Genomic DNA, 24576 nt, shown 5'->3' on the forward strand with positions numbered 1-24576 from the left:
AATTTATTACTTTTTAAACTATAAGGTTTAATTTTTAAGGAAAGCAAATCTGATAGTTCCATCTGTAAGATGTATGTGAAATTAGCGGTAGCTGTTCTTATATCCTCTTGCTATTTGCTAATGAATTAAGGTTTAATAGATCCACATTCTAGTGGCAAAACACTGTACTATGAAGACAATGACAATGAGAGTTGAACACTTATTTCAAAGTTCAAATCCAAAGGTGACCAGAAGCTAATATAAGCCTATTTGGGGACGAAAAAATAACAAAAATGGCCTATCATTACTGGGGACACCACAGACGATGTACATGCCACTTCAAAATACTAAACAAAATAACATATGTATTACTGCACAAAGAATGAGTTTCTCATGGTGTATGATACTGCTATTACATATTTCCAGTGAAATGAATACATCACAAACAGAATACAAACCTAATGGAACATTTACTACCAGAAGACATGCAATGATATTCACCTTATTTGACTAAATTCCACTCTTTTTAACTGATGGGGGCCATGACAATCTCCTGTGGCTCGTGCCATCAACCTGATTAACATCACCCATCTCACTGTTTTCATCCTCTGCTTCTTGCCTCTGAATCTCTTGCTTCTTTATGCTTCTAATGGCTAAGTCATCAAAGCTTGGTTCATTTCTCCAAGGTGGTGGAGTTACACAGTCGGAGTCCCCTGGCACTCTTTGGGAAGCATCCTTTGCTGGTGTTGTAGACAAAGAGGAATTGGAATGACCCACTCTCAGATTTTGAAGTGTTGCAAATGATTCTCTCATGGCAGACATGGCCTCAAAGAATCGGGTGCATGATGCTAAAGCAACTGGAATTGGGCGAAGCATTTCCTGTGTCAAAAGAAGAAGATGATCACCTTTTGCCACAAAGCCCTCCCATTAATTTAAGGATATTTTCTCACAGGCGCGGTTATTGGAACACGTAGAAATGATTTGACCCAGTATACCACAATGAAAATCCAAGTTCTCTATTATGAGATCATGTTTGAGATTTCATTAAATAGAGAATAATGTTATTGACTAAAAATCTTTTACATCAAATTCATATTTTGATGGGGGAGGGGGAGAATGGAATGAAAAATAATGATTCCTCCACTAAACCTTATGGCAGATTATTGATATTTCAAGAAACCCCAAGCAGATCATGGATGTTCAACCTTTAGTATTTTGATTTTAATTTTTCATCATGTTTTAAAACAATAGATTGTCAATTCAGAGGCCATTGAGAACAAATATGCAATAGTATCACATGCATGATGTTTCAGATGACCCAAATACTCCCATGATCTCATCCTTCATTGAAAGTAATATTCCATATCATACTGGAATTTATGGCATGTTTGGATTGAGGGGAAAATGAGGGGGAGTGAAGGAGAGTAGAGTAGAGTTGGCTGAAAATAGGCTAATTTTGGGCTAATTCTACTCTACTCTACTCTACTCCCTCTCGCTCCCCTTCAATCCAAACGGACCATTAGTTTATAAGATAGAGACAGTTATTTGCTCAAAAAAAAAGGTAGAAAAGATTAAATCCAATAGAAAAATATTTATATATAACAACTGAATGCAGATAGAGCTTAGAATGGGAAAAAAACCATGCCCTATCATGCACTCTGGAACCTTTTATTTATTATTTATAAATGCACTCTGGAACTTTTAGAAGCAAAATAAAAGCCTCTACTTGCTTACCCCCCATACTGAAGGAGACTCCTTAAAGTTCTGACTCCATTGAAAATCTGCAACTGACGCTGTCAATGCCCCATAATCACTAGCAGCCTTCATCAGTAATTCAGAGAATTGTTTCTGCACAAACCCAATCAAAAGCCATGAGCATTAGAAAGTCTTTTTCAAATGACAACAAAACTAATATAACCATTCAATAGCTCTCTAGTATTAGATAAATGATTGATTCTGCAGTACTTTTAGCCGTTCTCCAAGAGCTAGATTTATAATTTACCATACTTAAGTGAATTTATTATACACAATTATTTCAAACTTATGTTTTTCTTGGGTTAATTGCAGCTATTCACCCTAAACTATAGAGGTTATTTGCAATGAACACCCTAAATTTCAAAATTTTGCAAATTCAACAATAATTTGCGATATCCACCTGCCATCTAAATTAGAGTCCACATTAGTGTTGTACATTGTGAATGTTCTCATAGTTTAAGGTGGATAGTGGCCTACTAAACTGATAATTTCGGCCCTAATTTAGACATTGGGGTGTAATTGCATTTTTTTTAATTTTATTTTAATTCAGTAGTTTGGGAAGGGAGGATTTGAGCCTTAGAAGTCCCCATTAGAAACACAAGGAAGTGCTAGTTGAGTTACAATGCACTTGACAGGGTGTACATCGCAATTAAAAACCCTTTTTCTTTTAAAAAGCAACTATACATGGAACTACTATGAAAGACTTAGTACAGGCATACAAAGGTGGTAGATCTTAACTCATGCTATTATTACAATGATTAGGATAAGGAAAGAACATCCCTCTCTTCACATTTCATGAACCTTATGATCCCTAGAATCTACAACTATTCACCTTTTCCCCTCTTTAAATTGATTGTTCTGATCATACAGAGGTTTATTGCATGGAATGTACTCATCACTATGCATCGGGCAATAACCATGCCACATTTAACCTGTTATTCTATTAATATTTGCTTTTATTTTCATCAGATAATTCCTCACTTCAATTTTTATTTAATAATGGATAATTAGGAATCTGCACCCAGCTATTGGAAATTTCCAACATAAAAATTTATTCATCAATCATTTGTGTGCCATAAGTTTACTAGAGCCATTTTTACACCAACAAACATTGATAAGATAAATAATTAAACCATAAACATAATCCCACATAATTCTCAGTTATAACAAAATTTATCAATAAATATTCAAATTCAAGCTGGGAATAATTTTGGTACCCACACCAAAGTCCTTACACCTGTGCCTAACTGTTTCACCAAAAGCAATTAGTATGACCAGCAGACTGGTCACAAGTGAGTAACCATGTGGAAAATGAGTTCTGACTCTAAGAATGGGTTGAGAAATGAGGAATGGAATTAATTGGACCAACCTGATATTCTGCTTCCACTGGAATGCAATCTAGTGAATATGGCTGCTGAAGACGTGCTATGATGCGATCCTGCCAATTTAAGAGTGAATATGTTCCCAGGTTAAACAAATTCATCTTATTCAATCCAAAAAAAAAAAAAAAATGTTATGCTTAGGAAATGGAAAAAAAAAAAGATATATATATATATATATATGTAAGGACACAAAAATCAGGCCGTCCAAGCTCACTTCGAACAGTGAAGTTTGTGCAGCCCAACTAGGCCCAAATCAATAGATATTTGTAAGAGAGTGGGTTAAAACATAGGAGAGGGGGATTAGCCCGAGAACAATAATAGGGCCAAAATGACTAAAGATCAAAGTTTATGTATATATGAGACTTATTACAAACTTGCCCGAGGAGGCAGTTCTTACACAGAATGGTACACTGTTCACTTTCTTTCTCTCAATGTTTCTTGTTCGAATTTCTATCCTTAGAGTATTTGTTTCATGCCCCCTCCCTAGAAGTTCCCTTCCTCCTATATATTCCCCAGCTTGTTGCATCCTAGCCCTTCATTTCCCATCTTCCCGATTCTCCTTTGGACACTTGTCCTCTTAAACTTCAGGTGAAGGTGGTAGAAGGAGTTGCTTAGCTGTGATTTCCACTGTTCAGGTCATTTCCTCATTAATACGGCTGATAAAGCTGTTGCCAGTCATTCAATGTGGATGAATTAGGTGAACTTTCATTGGAAGCTTCCTTCAATCACTCTAATCCTCAATCTAAACACTATTCCCTCTATTCGGACTTCCAGGAATTATTTTGTCTCTTCTCCTCCTATCCTTGGGCAAACCCTCTCCTCGGACTTTGAGTGCTCCTCTAGTGAGAGCTATGTCTTATTGCATCCTTCCTCGGTCCTCGGGCACCCACAAAATATATATATATATATTCTAGCCATCACTATATTTCAATGAGACATATACAGAATAACCACAGAATATGTTTATACACATTTTGCTAGGACATATATCTAATTAAGCATTTTCTTGAAATTACAGTCCCTTGCACCAACAGCAATGTTAAAATACTCCATTTCAGGTCTCAGGAGTTGCAAGAGATTAATATTTAAATATAACATTTCCGTTGTCACTTGTCAATATCATTAACTATTGTCCTTACTGACTGCAATTGCATGATCATGACTATCATGCTTAATAAGAATCATCTAAAGGATAAATACCCAATCTAAGCCTCTAAGGATATATTGTTGAGTCAATCTAGAAATATTTATGCATCAAAGTGTACACATGCAGAGGCTCAATTTGATCCATGGAAAGATATTACTCTGGGATTATTTATCTTCAATAAAGAAAGAAAAAAAAAAGACATAAAAGAGTTGTTTTCTTTACACTAAAATTGTTAAGGAATTTTTTTGGACTTTTGGGGGGGGACTTCAAAAAAACAGTCAAAATATTTGTAACTCAACTAGTTAGCATTTTCTTATGTTTCCAACGAAGACATCCAGAATTTAAATGCCCTAGCTCCAACCATTAAATTATAATCAAATTTAAATTTAAAAAAAAAATAATAATAACTTTAAAAAGAAAGTCTACATTCAAAAACAAAAATTCTTAAGAATTACATCCTTCAAAGAAATTTGAATTTAAAGTTTAAATTAAATGAAATTAATTAAAAAAGTGCAAAATACAAAGTTCAGAAGAGATGGTTAAGTATAAACAAGAGAATTTGGAAATATAAAATATATATTTACTCTAATTCTAATTGCTTGAATATAGAAATCCCCCAAAAGCTGTATGAAAACCTCTCCTCTCTCCTCTTTCTATTTGCAGTAAAATGCAAAGTTCAAAAATCCCACTGAACACCTTTCCTCCCCTGGACATCGTTGAAATTTGAGTTGGCCAAGTTGCCCTAACCTGACCACCACTCAATCCAACTCACCCTGGATACCACTACAATCAAATGGCCGTATATTCCTACACATACACTTGATTTAACAACATGAAACGCACAATGGGATTCCAGACAAGCGTGATGGCCAGAATCGAACCCTTGGTTCACTTCAAAGACTTTCCCAACTCCAAGAAAGTATTTCATATTAATATTTAAGTAAAATCTAACAGGCTGTGGCATGGAATTCAACAAAAAAGAATTCTCCATTAAAATTTTGAATTTACTGAATTTATTAATGGCATGGGAAAATTTTCATATTAGCAATCAATAATAAGGGACATTGCTCAATTTTATAGTTTAGAGGGGAAATTGAGATTGACCCTGTTGTTTAGGGGGGGAAAGTGCAATTAGCCCAATTTTCCCCCCAATGATAAACAAATTAAAAGAACAATGAGGAGTGCATAAGGTACTTATCAACAAAAAAAATGAGGACATAAGGTATGAGAATATGGAAACTGCTCACAAACAGGTCAATTTTAGTTATAAGTCAAGAATCGGATAACGCAAAGAAATATAATCATCTTTAGAGGCTCACAAAGATGAAATCACTATTACACTTTTGCACTTTGTAGCACTTGATTCTGTGAGATTGCGGTGGAGCTTGGATTGGTGTTTGATTGGTGATTTTAACATCATCAGATATCCGGATGAGAGACTTGGTTGTAACTCTTTTAGCTCAGCCATGTTTAAATTCTCTGACTTTATTGAGAAACATAATCTAGTTGATTTGCCTTTGGAAGGAGGTGATTACACCTAGTTTCGTAATTCTGTTAATCCTTCCATGTCCAGAATTGATAGGGCTCTGATTTCAGCTGATTGGGAGGAACATTTTTTGGATGTGATCCAAAAGACTCTTCCTCAAGTGGTGGCAGATCATTGTCCTATTTTAGTGGAGGCAGGAGGTATGTTGAGGGGGAAGAGTGCTTTTAAATTTGAAAATATGTGGCTGAAAGTAGATGGTTTTGTGGATCAAGTTTGGCAGTGGTGGAGCAGTTATCACTTTGTGAGACCTCCAAGTTATGTTTTAGCTTATAAACTGAAGGCTTTGAAAGGTGACTTGAAGCATAGGAATAAACATGAGTTTGGGATGTGGCTTTTAGGAAGAAATGTCTTTTGACTGAGTTGTTAGATTTTGATACATGAGAAGAGCTGCAAGTTTTGTCTCTAGAAGATAGATCTAGAAGAATTGTGATCAAAGCTGATATCGAGTATTTAGCTTCTTTGGAGGAGATCTCTTGGAGGCAAAAATCCAAGGCCTTGTTCTTAAAAGAGGGGGATAATAATACTCGGTTTTTCCATAGGTTGTCTTATTCGCACAGGCGAACCAATCACATTAGGGGAGTGGAGGTGGAGGGAGTTCTTTATGAGGAAGATAGGGAGGTTCAAGATCAGGTGGTGGAATTTTATAGGAATTTATATCAAGAGCTTGAATCTTGGAGGCCAACTATTGATGGCCTAGAGTTTGCTTGCTTAGATGAATCTAAGAGGTTATCTTTAGAGAGGGAGTTCGAAAAGGAGGAGATTCTTGCAGTTTTAAAGGAGGCTAAAGGTGATAAGGCACCTGGGCCAGATGGTTTCACTATGGGTTTTTTCCAAAAGTGAGTGTGTGTTAGAAGAGGATGTTATGGCTTTTTTTGTGGATTTCATAGAACTTGCATCTTTGAAAATCCCTTAATGCCACTTTCTTGTGTCTGATTCCCAAGAAGACCAATGCTATTAACATTAAGGACTTTCGTCTGATTAGCCTTGTGGGTAGTTTGTATAAGCTGTTATCAAAAGTTTAGGCACATAGGTTTTGTTGTGTTTTGGATAAACTCATTTCTAATTCTCAAAATTCTTTTGTTGGGGGGAGACAGATTGTTGATTCCATTCTCATTGCAAATGAATGTGTGGATAGTAGAATGAAGAGTCAAATTCCCGGTGTGATTGTCAAGTTGGATATTGAGAAGGCTTATGATAATGTGAATTGGAATGTTTTGTTTTATCTCATGGAGGGGATGGGCTTTGGAGAGAAGTGGGGGAGGTGGATGAAGTTTTGTATTTCTACAATCCGTTATTTAGTTCTTGTTAATGGCTCTCCAGTGGGCTTTTTTGGTAGTACTCGGGGCCTTCGCCAAGGGGACTCTTTGTCTCCTCTTCTTTTCCTGTTGGTGATGGAAGTTTTGAGTAGGCTGTTGAAAAGAACGGAAGAGGGAGGCTTTCTTAGGGGTTTTCAAGCGAATTGCCATTCATATAGAGGTTTGCATATTTCTCATCTTCTTTTTCTAATGACACTATCTTATTTTGTGATGCATCTAGGGAACAACTTTTATATATTCGGATGGTGATGATTTTCTTTGAGGCTATCACAAGGTTGAAAGTTAATATTGGTAAGAGTGAGATTGTTCCCGTGGGGGTGGTAGGGAGTTTGTATGCTCTGGCTAGTGTTTTAGGTTGCAATATTGGTAGGCTGCCCATGATTTACTTGGGTATGCCTCTTGGGTCTCATTTTAAGGATCCATCAATTTGGAATCCTATTATAGAAAAAAATGGATAAGAAGCTATCTCGATGGAAACGTCTTTATTTGTCTAAAAGGGGCAGATTAACTTTATTGAAAATTATCCTTTCAAGCCTTCCCACCTATTTCTTATCCTTGTTTACTATCCCTCAAGCTGTGGCGGATAGAATAGAAAGGATCCAAAGAAATTTCTTGTGGGGTGTTCTGAGGAAGCTTTCAAATATCCACTCGTTGCTTGGAATAAGGAGTGTTGGCCGGTTGAGGCAAGAGGTTTAGAGATACGGAGGATTGGCTTGTTTAATCAAGCCCTGCTTGGAAAATGGTTGTGGCGGTTTGGATGTGAAACCAATCGTTTATGGCGTCAGGTTATAGCTACCAAGTATGGAGAGACTAGTGGAGGCCAGTGCATTTGAGTTGGTAGAGGTTCACAAGGGTGTGGAATGAGGAAGAATATTAGAAAAGGCGCAAAGAGTTTCTTTGGACATGTGTTGTATGTGGTGGGAGAGGGTCTTTGTATTCAATTTTATTATGACCTTTGGTGTGGACACGTTCCCTTAAAAGATCTTTACCCTGATCTTTTCTCTCATGCTTTGGGTAAAGACGCTTGGATTTCTGAGTTGATTACTATTACATCAGACGGTGGTAGTAGAAGTTGGAATATTAAATTCCAACGGGCCCTGATGATTGGGAGGTGGAAAGAGTGGATGTCTTTTACGAGCATATTTATTCCAAAATACCAAGGGGTGAGGGGGTTGATAGTTTGTTTTGGAAGTTAACCCCAAATGGTTTTTTTGATGTGTACTCGTTCTATAATTCTTTATCTGCTCCTACCATTCCTTTCCCTTGGAAGTGTATTTGAAGTGTTAAGGTATCTAGAAGAGTTTCTTTCTTTTTATGGACAGAAACTCAGGATAGTATTCTTACTATTGATAACCTTGTAAAAAGGAACCTGCCTTGGGTTAATTGGTGTTGTTTATACTGCTATGATGGAGAAACAGTGGATCATCTTTTACTTCATTTTAAGTTCGCACATGCCTTATGGAGTGAAGTTCTTTTTATGTTTGGTATACAGTGGGTGATGCCAAGGACGGTTGTTTCTCTTCTTTGTGCATGGGAGAATTATTTGGGGATACACTCTTCTTTCAATTTGGAATATGGTGCCAGCCTATTTGATGTGGCCAATTTGGAGGGAAGAAATACCCGCACTTTTGAGGATGTTGAGAAATTTGTTGATCTTTTGAAGTCTTTGCTAGTTGGGACATTGTTTGGGTGGTCTTGTATTTGGGGTTTTACACAATGTATTTCCGTATTTGATTTCCTGCATTTTGTTTTTGTTTCTCTGTGATTTTTTTGTATTTGTTTCAAGTATAGTCTGTTCATCATCGTGAACATGATGTACTTTTTTATTAATGAAATATCTATTACCTATCAAAAAAAAGCATTTGAATTCACAAATGCAATTTGTAGCATTGAGTCATCAACCTTTCTCCTCCACCAAACACCAACCCTTACTCTCCTTCTTGCCCATAGGAGGGAGGAGAAGGAACAAGGAATGATTGCAGAGAGTTGTAGAAATCACCAATTTTGATGGAGCTAAATTTTAATAACCAAATGAACCCTTAAAATTAACCTATAGCAAAATTGGCAACCAAACTATAACTTGAGCAACCCATGCTATTTTAAAACCCAGGAGGAGAAAACAGAGCATGTATATATGTGCACAGTTTTGTGTGTGTGCAAGTGCAAGAAATCATGCATTTGTATACTTGGTTCATGTTCCATATAGGCATCAATGTGCATAGAAGACCGGACATGGACATTTTCAAGGATAAAGACAAGGAGCTCAGCATAAAGCATATGCCATTTCAGCTTTTACATGTCAGGAAGACAATGATGATAAATATGAAGGCAAAAAAAAAGATTACCTTATTCTGAATGACATCTTTCAATATAGTCGTAATCCTTGCCAAAGTCTCAATCTTCTTTTCCATTTCGCTCACATGAGTTAAATGTGCTACATTTTTATCATCCTATATTTTACAAAACCACTTAGTTAGATAAGTATTGCATACCAATTGTGAATAAGACATGTAAAAGTGCTACCTGAAAGTATCATACTGTAATTTCATTTCTTGCAGTTACAGAAGCAGCCTCGCACATATTGTAAATTGAAACAGGTCATAAATGAAACTCGCATAACTCACCTTTCGACCTTGAAGTTCCACTTGCAGATCTGCTATTTTTCTTTGTACAGTGGTAAGTTCTCTTAAGACCCTTATTAAGTCATCACCCTTCTCGCCAGTAGCGGTGGATAAGTTTTGGAGTTCTTCCTACCAAAAAGACAAAAGACGAGCTCAATTGGAATTTCAAAATTTTTTTTTTGTAGGCTGAAGAAAAAAAATTTTGGGGGGGGGGGGGGCAGCATACAAATAAGCAGTCCTTCCTAAGTGGACAGAACCCCGTTGAGTAATTCTACAATCCCATCTTGGAAGGAGCACGGCTAAACCAATTAATCCATTAGAATTCAAACTTGTAAGAAGGATTCTGATGCATCAAGTCCAAAGCTTCTTCAATCATAGTTTGTAAAGCGATCCCAGCTCAGAAGCTTTGAAACATTTTTTACTCCTAGAATAACTGCCTGGGCATCACTTTCTACAATAACTAGGCTTAGAGATTCCTCTAGAGCAACCACAACTGCCCTTCTTAAAGCATAGGCTTCAGCAGCCTCAGAAGCGGTTGTTGCATAAAAACATAAGATCCAAGCTTTTTTATTTACTTGATATAATAATTAATATATCCTGTCAGTAAAGCAGTGATACAAGATGACCAATATTAGGAAGCATCTACCAAGATCCTTTGTCTTGTTTTGTCTTATCCACTAAAACTTTTGAGTGCCAAGTTGAATTATCTACTTGAAATCGTTAATAAAACCAGGGAACAAAACAAAATGCCTTAGCTTTCCCATACCAGCAATTTTTACCCCACACTACTTAAAACCTCATTAAGACTATGAAATTTAAAACCTTCGCAATTGAAAGAAATATATATGAATGAAGAACCCATGTCAAAATTTTTTAATTAATCTCGAAACTGAAGACTAGATCCTTTCATGTTTCCAACATACTCACTTCCACAACCTACACAGTACTTCTAGCTTCTACATCAATTTAGAACTAAATGGATATTTCAAACTGAAGAACACCAGCAGGAAACAAAACAGAAGCGAAAGGCAAATGGGGCAGGCAAAATTACCAAAAGTGAGCACAAAATGGAAAATTGGGCATACATAGAGGGAGAGAGACCTGAGTAGGAGGAGGAGAGACAGAGAAGCCAAGATCGGCAGCGATGGAGAGAGCATCGGACATGCCACCGATGCGCCTCAGAGGCTTCTTTCCCACCCAAGTTGTGTCTGTACTACTCGCCATTGACGACATTTCCCACTCACCAACAACCTCAGATCTGGTTGCCCAACCAAACCAATGTCTAGTCTACTGGACTATGCAATTTTCCGATTTCCTCTTCTATTCTATGGAGTTTGAAAAGAACTAACAATATGTTTAATTTTTGGTATGCAGAGGTGGAGGACTGATTATTTTTTTATTTTTAAGCATAGTTATTAAACTCAGCCACCTTCGTGAAATCGTATAGTTGAATAAAAAAAAATTAAAAAAAATACTCCAAGATTGAAAAACCATAACATAAATATATAAATGAAAGGCATTGGCCTAAATTAAACTAGCAATTAAAATTCAAAATCTAAGGTTTCATAGTAACATAATAGTCTTTTGATAGGATGGTAGTATTGGAGGTAGACAAACAAGTGCATTTTTTTTTTATTCATTAGGTTTTCTCTTCTTTAAATTCTAATATTATAACAAACTAAACCATTAAGAAGTCAATAAAGTGAGTCTATAGATTAATTTTACAAATTTCACAAATCCAGTCGGGTAATAAAAACTCATTCAAGTTACACAAGTCGCCACAAACTTGTTAGGTTTGACCGGGTCTTATGCTTGTAAGGGGGTGGGTTGTGCTAGTGGTGTTGGATTGCCTCCTACTGCACTAAGCCCAAGTTTTCTGGATAAGAGAGTCGGGACCGGCCCAGCTTCAGCTTAAGTTGGTCCGACTTGTGCGCAAACTAGGCCAAGTCTACCAGGGACGTGTTCACGGCAGGCGAAACTGTTGCAGACAAATCGTGGCATGCAGACATAATAATAATAAAATAAACAGAAAATATCTAGCCACTTAATGGGGAATTGACTAAATAGCCCCTAAAATCAATTACAACAGTAATACTAATTGTTTTCTTTTTTTTATAGAAGAGAAAAAAACATAACAGAGGACATCAAATGTTAATACGCATGGGTTAGTCGGAATATTAGGGGAAATCGACCGGAAATCCAATTCGCAGGAGCAGAACCACAAAGGGAAGAACGTTCCTCCTCAAAGCAGTCAATCTCTTAGGAAAGAGTCCTGCCGTAGAGGTTAACCGCCCTGAGGGAAACGGGTCTGAGTGGTTTTCTACGTAGAAACTCTCGAGTTTTTCTTACAGAGGGCCGGATTTCATGAGGGAGAGAAGGAATCAATCTACCGGTGCATGCCCACCTTTCTAATTCTCACTATTTCTTTCTTTCTTCTCACTTCATTTTCTTTGCTATTTCTTTTAAGTTTTCTATTTCTTAGTCAAATTTCCTGTTATTTTTCTCCTTCTGTTCAAGGCAAGGCCCTCCTTTATAGTGCCTGCCGTAACTAGACTTTATTGTTTTAGCCCTTAACTCCCTTTGTCTGGTCTGGGTGTACTGGCCAACCATTACTGTTCCGTCTGTGTGTTGCCCTCCCATCGCCAGACAAGGAAGAGTATTTTGTTTGCTAGTCTACTGTGGTACCCTTTCCTGCTACGGTCTGGGTTATTTCTCTCTCCCTATCTCTCATGCCATGCACCTAATGGTTCCAACTCAACTTGCCTCTTTTGGGTAGTAAGCCATCCCAGCAGGACACCTCCCCAAAAGAGCCTGAGCCGGAACTTTCAAAATAGATTTTTCCCTTCTCCCCACCACCAAACCACGCCCTCTGGTTCTCTAACCCCCTGACCTCACCATGCTCTGTATTGGCTGGGTACAGGCTAGTGGTGCCTGGGTCTTGCGTGTACCTTCATTCCATATGTGTCCAAAACTTGTCTGCTGCCCATTCGTCTGCCGTGGTCTGAAGGCTCGCCGTCCGTGTTTTTTGACCTTTTATGTGGGCTGCTTTTTGTTTTCTCGCTCCTCTTAGGAGCTGGCCTTTATTTGATGATGTGTCTTACATTTCTTTGGCCCATTCCTTAGTTTCCTTATTTCTTGCAATGTCGTTCTGTTGGGCCTCTTTTAGGCCAGCCGTTTATTCCTTCTCTTAGTGGCTTGGCATGGCCACCGGTTTGCTTTTATTTATGGGCTCCTACGTCCCTTTTGACTTTTCCCTTGGGGCCTTCTTGGCCCATTTGCTCTCTTTGGGCTTCCTCGGCCCTTTTGCTAATTTTGTGTTCCTATGGGCTTTTTACTAACTTCATTGGACTTCCCTAATCCAATAACCTTATTCTCATTCTTGGGGTTTATGGGCCTGCCATAAACCCCTTACTTTCTTAATTTGCATTACTTTGGGTTTGCGGCAGCCCTTTCTTGCTTTTCTACCTCATACACTGCCCATGAGATGCTATTTCTCTCTTTCCGGGCTTCTTCAAGCTCATTTGCCTCTTCAAGACCCATTTGTTTATTTCTTGGGCATGTGATCCATTATTCCTGCCGCTTGGGCCTAATGGTTTTGCTGTCTGCTTTGTCAATTCTTTGTTGCCCTTGTTATTGGGCTTTCTTTCTTTTCATCTGGATTCTCACAAATGGCCCTCAACAATGCTGAAACGATCCATTGAAACACCTTGATCGGTCTAGGTGTAAGGTCATCGGGTTTTCGATTCAAACAACTGGGCTAGTTCGGGTTTAATAACTATGCTTTCAAGTGTCTTTAGAGCATCCACATTGACAATTGTAAAATCACTAAGAAGCTATTTTAGCATCCTAAACACCAAAAATATATACTACATCACAAATGGCCCTCAACAATGCTGAAACGATCCATTGAAATGCCTTGATCGGTCTAGGTGTAAGGTCATCGGGTTTTCGATTCAAACAACTGGGCTAGTTCGAGTTTAATAACTATGCTTTCAAGTGTCTTTAGAGCATCCACATTGACAATTGTAAAATCACTAAGAAGCTATTTTAGCATCCTAAACACCAAAAATATATACTACATCAGAGGTGTTATAGGTTAAAAAAACTAGCTACAATCAGGGGCAGCGCCAAGCCTAATATGGGTTATTTAATCACCCTAAAAAAAAAAACAAAAAAAAAAAACACTTGACCACCTTAAGAAAAACACTTAAACACCCTTAATAACAATTGAGCCCATTAAAAATGAAATTCAACGTCTCCAAAATTTTGGTCCATTGAATGTTGAACCAAAAAATTGTGAGAAATACTATATTCACAACATTTTTGTAACAAATACTAAATAGTAGGTTGTTACTAGTGCACAAAAAAATAATTTTAGTAGTAAGTTTAAATTAGAACTAGTAAAAACTTACCACTTAGGTTTTGTTGTGAAAGTGCTACAAAAATGTTGTGGATGTAGCAATTCTCAAAAATTATTCAAACAAACAAATTAGCCTAAAAGCCCAAATCAAATATTTTACTGTGAAAGGAAATTTTAAAACTTTATGTATTTGTGTATATTTTTATTTTGTGATATTAATATATTCAAGTTTTATTTTTATTAAATTTTTTTAATGACCACCTTGAAAAAAATCCCTAGAGCCGCCGGGTGCCACTGGCTACAGTGATCTTTTACTAGTAAGAGCATTTTATATTTGTGGTGCTAAGAGCATTAGTATTACACCCCCAAAATTGCTATTTTAGATCCAGATATACCCAAAACCACAAACATTCAGGTTTGTATATCTTTTTTTTTTTTTTTTTCACACAACTACAGTAAATGGATATCAATAGCAATTATTGTAGTTGGTTGCTAAAAATTAAATGTAATTTTTTTATGGAAAATGCTAACAAGTGCCCTCAGGGCATTGGTTAATAATTCATTTTAGGAAAGTTTTGAGATCACTTTTATGGGAAATAAAAAAACTGTCAAAACATTAATTGTTTTTTTTTTCTTTTTCCATAAAAACTTTTTTTAACTGAATTGTTAACCAATGCACTAAAGACACTCGTTAGCATAATCCTTTTTTTATTCGTCTAACTTGTTTTACAATAATTTTCTCTCTCTTCCTTTAATTAAAAAAATCACTCTCCTATCTTTCTCTCTCTTTTCTCTATCTCTCACCAAACATCTTTCTCCCCTCTCTCACTACTCTCCTCTCTCTCCCATCTTAGCTCATTCTCTCTTGGTGCTAACAGCTAAAGCTTCAAAATTGAAGGCGACAACAATGGCAAAGGCTTGAAGATTGATGGTGACGGCAGCGACTTAAAGATGGGATGTTTCAATGGTTTCGTGGTGTTCGTGGGTTGTTTTTAATTTGTTGAGTGTCATGGGTTTGAGGCTTGGATTTGAATGGGTTATGGGTCATTAGTTGGTTTAAGTGTTTTGGTGGTGCTGTTTTAGTGGTCAGTGGTGCTAGGCTTTGGTTTCAGTGGTTGCATTGGGTTTGAATCATTGCAATTTGGGTAGCTGGCTCGTTGATTCAATGGTGGTGGTGGTTCGATGGTGGCTAGCTAGTTAGTTGTTTTAGTGATGGTTGGTTGGTTGGTTTGCAGTGGAAAGAGAGATAGAGATGAAAAGAGAGAAGAGATTATATTATTTTATTGGGTTGTATATAAAAATAAGAAATGGAATGTTGGAGTATTGTTAAATGAGTTGGTAAATTAGATAAAATAACTTTTTTGAATGTAAAATAGGTATTTTTTTAGAAACCTGAATGCAAATGTTCTACAAAATTTAGCTTTTAGCACCTCAAAAAAACTAATTTATCTATTTTAACATGTCATTTATCAATACACATGCATCTCATCTCTTACTCTAGCATGTCAACCATTAAAATAATATAAATACCCATTAAAACAATACACACCCACAAAAATCCATAGCAACCACTGCTACCCAACCAACCACCATGACCTGAAGACCACCACTATAGAACCTATTGAAATAACCACCAAAATCGCAACCTAGCAACCACTAAATCACAACCGCATCATCACCACCAATTGAGAAAAAAACAAAAACAAAATTGTGACCCACAACCTAATGATCCAATCAAACCCACGAACCACTGCCACCGAGACCAACAAACCATGTCAGACCATTGAAAACCAGGTCGGAACCAGAAACCATATTGGAACGTGAACCATGGAGGGAGGGAGAGAGAGAGAGACTATAAAACCCAATAAATAAAAAAATACTAATCTCATTGCACATGCTTCGCACTTGGTCTGAGTCTTTTATTTATTTATTAGGTTGAGTGTCATAATTTTCATTCATACTTTTTTTTTAGAAACAATTTTCATTCATCCTAATTTTAGGTTTATGCATTTGTCTAATAATATTATACATTTGCGAACTACTTATACAACCATGAATTTCGTAAGGCTAGCTTCAAAAATTGAATACCAAAATAACATTGAAATCATATGTACGTGTGTGGATATGTTCATTTTTTGGACCTAGCCTCATGAAACTCTTAGTTGTATCAGTAGTTTACAAATGCATAATAATATTAGACAAACACATAAACCAAGTTACTACAACTTTAAAAATGAGGACCAACCTTCACTGTTGATGGTCGAAGCCAAGTTCCTCACAAACCCACAAAACTGAAAACCCAGAAATCAAATTAATAAGTTAATTCAAAAGTACAATCAACAAAACAAAACACAAACTAAACATATCTTACAGTACATTGGGGGCGTGGGGTTGTTAAAGCTTCAATGTATCTCATTAGCATCCAACATTATAGCCATGAAAAAACTCATTTACAATTTCAAAAGCTTCCAAGTGATCCATTGCTACAAACCCAACAAAAACAAAAACCCAAAAAGCAAAAATCGAATTTCAGATTAAGAAGTGAAAGTTCTCCATTATTTAAAAAAAAGAAAAAAAAAAGAAAAAAAAAAGAGCTTTACTTGACCTAACCAAATCCAAAACGATAGAAATGGAGAACACAAAACCCAATAAATTTATAAAATTCTAACTGAAAAATAGTAAAACCGTGAGCACCTAACAAAAATCCCAGCAAACCCATCCATTCCTCATCTTTGTGACTCATTAGAACACAAAACAACAACCCCATTCAACAAAATCCCAATATACCCATCCTCTTCCTTATCACTGTGACTCATCAAAACCCAAAACCAAAATCCAAAGACAACCCCAACCTCCCTTCAAGTTGAAGCAAGTGGTAAAGAAGCCAAGGTGGTTCAGTCGGACAGCGAGGTGGCAGTGAATGATAGATAAGTTGGGAGTCATGGTGGTGGGATCGAACAACCTCGACTTTGCTGCCAATGAAGCTTAACCCTTTTGTCTCCAACCCCCCCCCCTTTATGATTCTCTCTCTCTCTCTCTCTCATGTGAGTTTTGTGTTTGATGAATGTTTTGTTAATTAAAAAAAAGGGTAAACCATAATATACTTGTGGGGGTCAAAAACTCCAACACTCTTACGGACTACAATGACTAGGTAAGTGACTTGCATAATTTATTTATCAGGAACATAGGGTAGAAATTCCACAGAAGGAGACCTAAACACCTAATTATCAAGATAGAAGGACATGAAAATAATTCTATGATGTATAAACTACATTCCCGAGGTACCAGGAGTAAGCCAGAAAGCAAAAATAAAAAGTCCCTCTCCCTAACTTGGGTAATTCTATCTTTTGTTCTTCTTCTGATTTTTTTTTCCTCTTAATATTTCCTAAACCCCTCTTTGTTGCAGCCTCCTCCCCTTTTATATGCAATTTTCCTTCCCTTATCTCCCTAACTAACCTGCTCTTAGCTTGATTTTTGGGATACTTGTCACATTCCCCCTCTGCTCTCTCCCCCCCCCCCCCCACCCTTATAGGACTTTTAGGGATGTTTGCACTGTTCAGGATATCTTATATACATTTAATGTGAAAGAGATTAGGTAAAGAACCTCTCATTGATACGAAGGAGACTGACAAAGGACCATCCATGCTTGTTACCTTGGATAAGAGTTTCAGTATTGATGGCTAACTCAGATCTCCAGGGGAACTGTTTTGGTGAGTGTGAGGGTCCTTTTTTGGACGATACCCAGGCCCAAGTAGAAACGAGGATCCTGGGCCCTTTACTTGTTGTTTGGTGGATTGGGCTTGGTTCACCGCAGCTAAATGGGGCTAATTACAAATCACATTATGTGTAAGTCACATAAAGCTTCTCAAGGCAAAAATGCGATTCCTCTTAAGCAATAAAATACCATTATAAGTGTTTTGTGTCATGAAATGACCTTTTACTCTTACGAAACAAGTAAAATAATTATTCATAATATTCATAATGAGAGAGAGATTGAAATAGAGTATTTAAGACTTATATTTTATTGTGTAAACATTTAAAAGAATTCCTTCACTTGGTACCCCGGGCGTACTATCGTGGTACCTTGAATGTACTGTTGTGGTTCCCAAGGGTATTAGGCCTGTAAGAACCCAGGATGCTAATTTTATAAACCATACGATCTTTCTCCATGCTTATTATGCAATAGAGTTTTGTCATTTCCCTTTACCTCTATAGGTCCTGCATAAGAACACATTATACAATACACATATCTTCAAATAATTGTTAGTTTCTTAGATTAGGATATACATTTTAATATATATACATATATGTAAATGAATTTCATGAGAATGATTCAGCCACAAGAATCCTGGCCCCAATTCTCATAGACTTAGTGCTTTTGCACAAGACTTGTGGGATTTGGAACTCAAGTTCAAGTGGTTTTACTTGGGCATTACCTTCCAAGATAGTTAGGTGAGGGGGATTTTTATGGGAGAGAGTGATATCTGATGTGTGCATGTTTTGGCATATGTTTCTTTGGAGACTAAGTGATATTTTGAATGATCTCAAGGATATAGGACAAATTCCTTCACCTTGGCTCTCTTATTTTGTTTTTTTTTTTTCTTTCTCTTCCTTGCTGGGCTATTTAAGCTCTAAGAATATATGTTTTGAACCTCTGAATTCTACCCATGAATCTCCATTTTTCTCCCCCAAAAAATCCTCCTTTCTGCTATGCCTTAGTGTTCCTTTTATAGCAGACTTGGTTCGATACCCCGGGCGAGGACGCCCCAGGTCTGCTGGGTAAAACCATGTCCTCTGGAACCTGAAAATGTGCATTAGGCAAAGGTTTAGCTTATTTAGGCAATTATAACTCAAAAGGGGCATTTGGCTTTAGCTATAAATGAAAGATTCCTTCTTGGAAAGTCAAAAGGAATGGGTGGGCTGCTCAGTGTACTGTGACAGTTTTAGTTGAAAATGACAATTGAGAGGAAATTGTGAGGAGGTATCATGCACATGGGGGAATTGAGTTTTCCATTGGTTCATGCATTCCAAGCAAATATATGAACTAAAGGAAGCCCTCGGGATCCTCCTTTCACCAAAAATCACTCCCCTACCAACCAAACCATTTCTCCCTTACTATCCACTCGGGATCCCACAGGCTTGGACCATGGGTTACAAAGATAATATCTGGTTTTGCTAGATTTTTTTAATACCTTTTGTTGGAAATATTAACATACATCTTGCTGCATATCCTCTAGTCTTATTGGGATCCTTCTTCTTGCTGCATATCCTCTGGCCCGCCAGGATCCTTCCTCTGGCCTAACCGAGATCCTCTTCTTTTTTCTTTTTTCTTTATTATTATTATTATTATTCCTTTCTTTTTCCTTCTTTTTGGGATTTTGAGCCTTCATGGTCCTTCTTAACTTCATGAATTGAGCCTTCTTTTGTTAAGGCCCATGGTCTTTCTTTACTTTTCATGGAATGAGCTTTCTTGTGAAATTTTGGTCCTCAACAATGAGTTACTCTTTACTCTTCAGGCACTCTAGCTTCTATCCGCAATGAAGGAACTGACCCATCTCTTCAAGTATGATCTTTTGGGCCTTTGGACCTTGGCCTAGAATCAAGTCCCCCCCCCCCCCCCCCCCCCAAAAATAATACTTATAAAGAACTTTCCGATTCTAAGCCCCAAATTGTAAATCCTTTTATTTCTTACCCAAAATCTCTTAGGATCTTGCATAATTTAATTTTTTTTTTTTTTTTTACAATAGCATTTTTAGATTTTTTATTTTCTCTTATTTTTTTAATATATATCTTTTTTTGGAGGGGATAGACATAAAAGGGGACTAAAAAAAACATATTTACCATTGTTTTTAGGCGTAAATGCTATTTTCGTCCCTACATTTTGGGGTCATTTCTATTTTGGTCCCTACATTTCTATTTTACTACTTTTAGTTCCTAAACCAATTAACGCGTGTCATTTAAGTCCTTACCGTCAGCCAACTAACAAAAAAAGCTGACTTGGCTAACGGTACATTAAAATAATAATTAAAAAAAATCTATTTTGACATTAAAAAAGACACATTAGCATCTAAATTAAAAAAATTAATTTTAACTAAATAAAAAAAAATTACAAACAAAAAATCATATTAATGGAGATCTCAGATCCTTGAACAAGAACAATAAGATTAGAAACCTATAAACTCATAAATTTCACATTCAAATTATCAAATTCCTATTCCATATTCATCTTGATCATGAACACACAAAAACAACAAACTCAGAATATTCAATCCCAAGAACAAAAGAATAGAAACCCAAAATATTCCAAAATTTGTACACAAATTTTTCCACAAAAATCAATTGTACACAAACACCAACCCAGATCTGAATGGTTTTTTTTTTTTCCTTTCCTTTTTTATGTTCTTATCAGGAGCAGATCTGGGTTTGGAGCAGATCCAATGGCGCCATTTCTGGGTTTGGAGCAGATCTGGGTTTAGGTTAAAAAACTCCTAATACTTTTCTTTGCCACTTCTTTCATTTCGTTTAAGCCAAAACTAAAAATGGCTGCTATTGCTGCTTCCATTTCTTCAACGAGCTTATTCTCTCCCTACACTCTCGCTCGCCCCAAAACTCACACTCCGTCGAAGATGCTTCCATTCCACGCACCGACGACAGATCGAAGTTGCTCCACCCCACACTTCGTCGAAGGTCTGACGTCCACCCACACTTCGATGCAGCTCCACCCCACACTCTGACGCCACTCTGACGCAGCTCCACCCCACTCTCAGAAGCCATACCCACCTCCAACATCTTTGATCTGTCGCCGGTGAAGCCAATCTATGGGTTTGGGTTTTGATTTGTGGAGGAGGAGGAGCATGACTGATTTGGGTCTGGGTTTTGAGGAGCGTGACGTGTAGGTTGCGATTTGGGTTTTGGTGGTGGTCGATCTGAGATTTTGGGTTGTCATGGTGGACATCAGCGTGGGGTCGTGGTGTTATGGGTGGACCTGGGTTCGTGGCGCCGTGGGTAGCAGCTCGCTGTGGGTCTTGGGTTTAGTTTTTGAGTTTAGCAGCTCGCCGTGCAGTGCTGTGAGTGGTTGATTTGAGTTTAGTTTTTCTGGGTTTGAGAAGTCCTGAGATTGAGTTTAATTTTTCTGGGTCTTGGGATTGAGTTTAATTTTGTTTTTTGGTTTAAATTGTCTAAAATAACTTTTTAAAAAAAATTAAAATGCTGACGTGGCATATAAAAATGCTAAATAATATTTTTTAATAATATTTTAATCACCACGTCAGCGTCATGTCAGCTAATAAGGTGTTCTGTTAGCCACGTCAGCTTTTTCTGTTAGTTGGCTAACGGTAAGGACTTAAATGACACGCGTTAATTGGTTTAGAGACTAAAAGTGGTAAAATAGAAATGTAGGGATCAAAATAGAAATGACCCCAAAATGTAGGGATGAAAAGAGCATTTACGCCTTGTTTTTAATAAAGGTGAGTTGTGGGATACAAATGAAGTGAACCTCATTTTTTTTTTTTAAACCATAGGTAGGCAAAGTGATTTCAGGTGAAACCATATGTGGGTTTATTGCAATTACCTCAACAATCTAACATTTGCTTTCTATTTGGTCAGTTGCATTTAATGATTCAGGAATCTAGGGACCCAAGACTTGAATCGAAAACTAATGTTATGTTTGGTTTGATGTATCACTCAATCTCAATTCTCATAACTCAGATCTTATAACCCTAACCCATATCTCATATCTTATTATCTATTTTTATCTTTAGCTCACTCCCAATTTGTTTGGATAAAAAATTGGCTTTAGTTTTTAGTTTGAAAACTCAATTTTATTTGAAAATGGTAGAGCACACACGTCTGATTAGGTTAGAATGATCCTCCCTCCTTACTCGCGTGAACATGCTCTTTCCCCAATTAAGACAACTCTCTAAGAATCGAAAAGGTCAAACCCAGCACCCAACTAAAAGAAAAAAACCAGCCACCCTACCTCATATCACCATTAGCAACCCACAAACCCACCAATTGCAACCCTAAAAAACCCAACACATTGTCGTTGTTTTCCATCCACCACTACACAAATCATAAAAAATCAAACTCATCCACCATAGTAGACCCACTCACACCACCAACACCTTCAACACCACAACAAATTCTTATAAATAATAATAATAAAAAACTACAACAAATTACCCTATAAAATCCACAAACTCTAAATATCAAATTCCAAGCCTATAAAGCACATCTTAACCTAATCTAAATGTAAATCACAACCCAAATTGGAGCTCTAATTTTGTTATTAGGCCTTTGTCATCTCTACCATCACCACGTGAAGTAGAAGAAGAAGAAGAAGAAGTTAAAAGAAAAACCAGTGTAAAGAAGAAATAAAGAAAGAAATAAAAGATAAAAGAAGAAGAAGAAGAAGCCAAAAGAAGAAACTAGGACGAAGAAGAAAGAAATAAATAGAAGATAAAAGAGAAAAGAAGAAAGAGAATAAACTAAGAGTAGAGAAACAAGAGTGAGGAAGAACTAAAGAAAGAAAGAAAAGAGAAAATAGGAAAGAGAATGAAAGAAGGAAAATGTGGTGTGTTGTGTCCAGGTCGAAGAAGAAAGAAGGAAACACTAGTTGAAAGAAAGAGATGAGAAGAAAAAAAAGAAAGAAGGAAGCATCAATTGAGAGAGAAAAAGAGAAGAAGAAAAATAGAAAAAGACCATTGGACCATATGTGTGGCTTGACTTGATGGAGACAAGGCATGACCATGGATCCTATACATCACCAAATATTTATAATAATGCCATGATATCTTAATTTCCATAACTTGGAAACTCCTAAAACTTGTTCCAAATTCTCATGACTCTAACTCATTTATTTTGAGTTTTGATTTATGAAAACTCAAAACAAAAACTGAACCAAACAATGATTTTTTAGGTGGAGTAAACGAATTTTGAGTTTTGGAGTGATGAAAACTAAGTTTTGAGATAGGAAATTGGCTAAACCAAACACCCTCTGAGTTTTTCAAGGCTTGAAACCCGCTACACTACTTATGCAATTGGAGGCAATCGCATGTTGCTGAGTGGGTCAGGTTTTGTGGGTCTACGAATAGCCCCTATTACACCCATTAGATAATTTTGGAAAGGAGGGCCATTACTTTGGGCGGGCTTGGGAGCGATTTTCAAGTATTGTTGTTTAAAATGATGTAAAAACTGTGGTTTAAAATGTATTGTAAAATTACGTATTTAAAGTACTCATAATGCAAAAAATGTGTTTGATAGTGGTTTTCAAACAACATATTTAAAAATGTGAAAAAACATAATTGTGTGTTTGGTATGGGTGTGTATTTTTTTTTTAAAACGTAGGTAATTATATAACATGAACAGTACATTTAGTAGTATTTTAATTGATGAGACAGAAATGTTCCTTTTAATGTTTCATTGTCTCTTTCTTTTCTCTTCACAAAAACCCAATTCTCTTTCTCTTCGTGCACTTTGTCCCTCTCAGCCCTAGGTCTTAGCACTTTGCTTCTCTTTTGTAGTTTATTTCTTTTGTGTTGCTCTAAATGTTTGGTTTGGTTTGTATTTTGTGGGTGGGGATTAAACTCAAATGGGTTTTCTTTTTTGGGTTTGGCATTTTGTTTCTATGGGTTTTGTTTTATTGGTAGGGATTAAATTCAAATAGGATTTGTTTGATTTGGAAGAAGAAGAAGACTAGCACGGCAGCACCACAGCAAACACCAAAACAGAAAATGGTAGAATACAAGAAATTGGAGAGGAAGAAGGTGACTAGCCAGTAATAGGGTTTGTGCAAGAGAGAGAAAAAGAAAAGAAAAGTAAAGTAAAAAAGCCATGAAGGAGAAAAAAATAATGTGTGTTGTCTTGTCAATGGGTCTCATGAGTTTTAAAATATCTACAACAATGCCATTGAATAATGTTACACAAAAACTAAAAATTGGCCTATATGTGTTTTCAAAATATAGTGTTTAAACTCCCTAAATTGAGATTATGATTTAAACACTCTTAGTTAAACAACCTTACCAAACACATTTTTTATTAGACCCATAGTTTTTAGTTTTTAAATGTTGAAATCTGTTGTTTGGAGTCACTTACCAAACCGACCCTTTATGATTAAAAAAAAAAAAAGTGTTAGGGAACGGATCCAATGTGCTTGTAGTTGCCCGGTTGCTCTAAAAAAATGAAAATTGTAGTTGCCCAGTTAAATGGGCTTGCGTTTCTTTTGGTGATAGCGGGTTAACGGGGCACCTTGTTTTGCCCATCACATCTTCAGCCCAAAAGTCCCTTGTTTTTATTTTGGGCCGTAGGAGCTAATCCAGAAAAACGGCCCACAAAAAAAGGTTAAAAAGCAAAGTAAATTGCTATGTTCGATATTTCGAAGCCCATTTTCACTTAAAATGAAATTGGGGGCAGGGTTAAAAAAACAAAAGAGAGGCAATTTTGTCATTATGAGATCAGTGTGAGGGCATTGTT

At 36.7% G+C, this 24576-nt stretch overlaps 1 protein-coding gene across 1 annotated transcript; it reads right to left on the reverse strand.

Annotated features, from left to right (window-relative positions):
• Window positions 1-324: 324 nt before the first annotated feature.
• LOC126695281 (AUGMIN subunit 2) lies at window positions 325-11133 on the reverse strand. The gene is made up of 6 exons (XM_050391964.1): window positions 10848-11133; window positions 9750-9875; window positions 9471-9575; window positions 3104-3172; window positions 1714-1827; window positions 325-858 (listed from the first exon to the last, which is right to left on the reverse strand). Exons 1-6 carry the CDS (start codon window positions 10977-10979, stop codon window positions 490-492), a joined length of 915 nt encoding a protein of 304 aa, XP_050247921.1. The 5' UTR covers window positions 10980-11133; the 3' UTR covers window positions 325-489.
• Between the last annotated feature and the right edge of the window lie 13443 nt (window positions 11134-24576).

Source organism: Quercus robur, chromosome 8, assembly GCF_932294415.1.
Source record: "Quercus robur chromosome 8, dhQueRobu3.1, whole genome shotgun sequence".
Lineage (NCBI taxonomy): Eukaryota > Viridiplantae > Streptophyta > Magnoliopsida > Fagales > Fagaceae > Quercus > Quercus robur.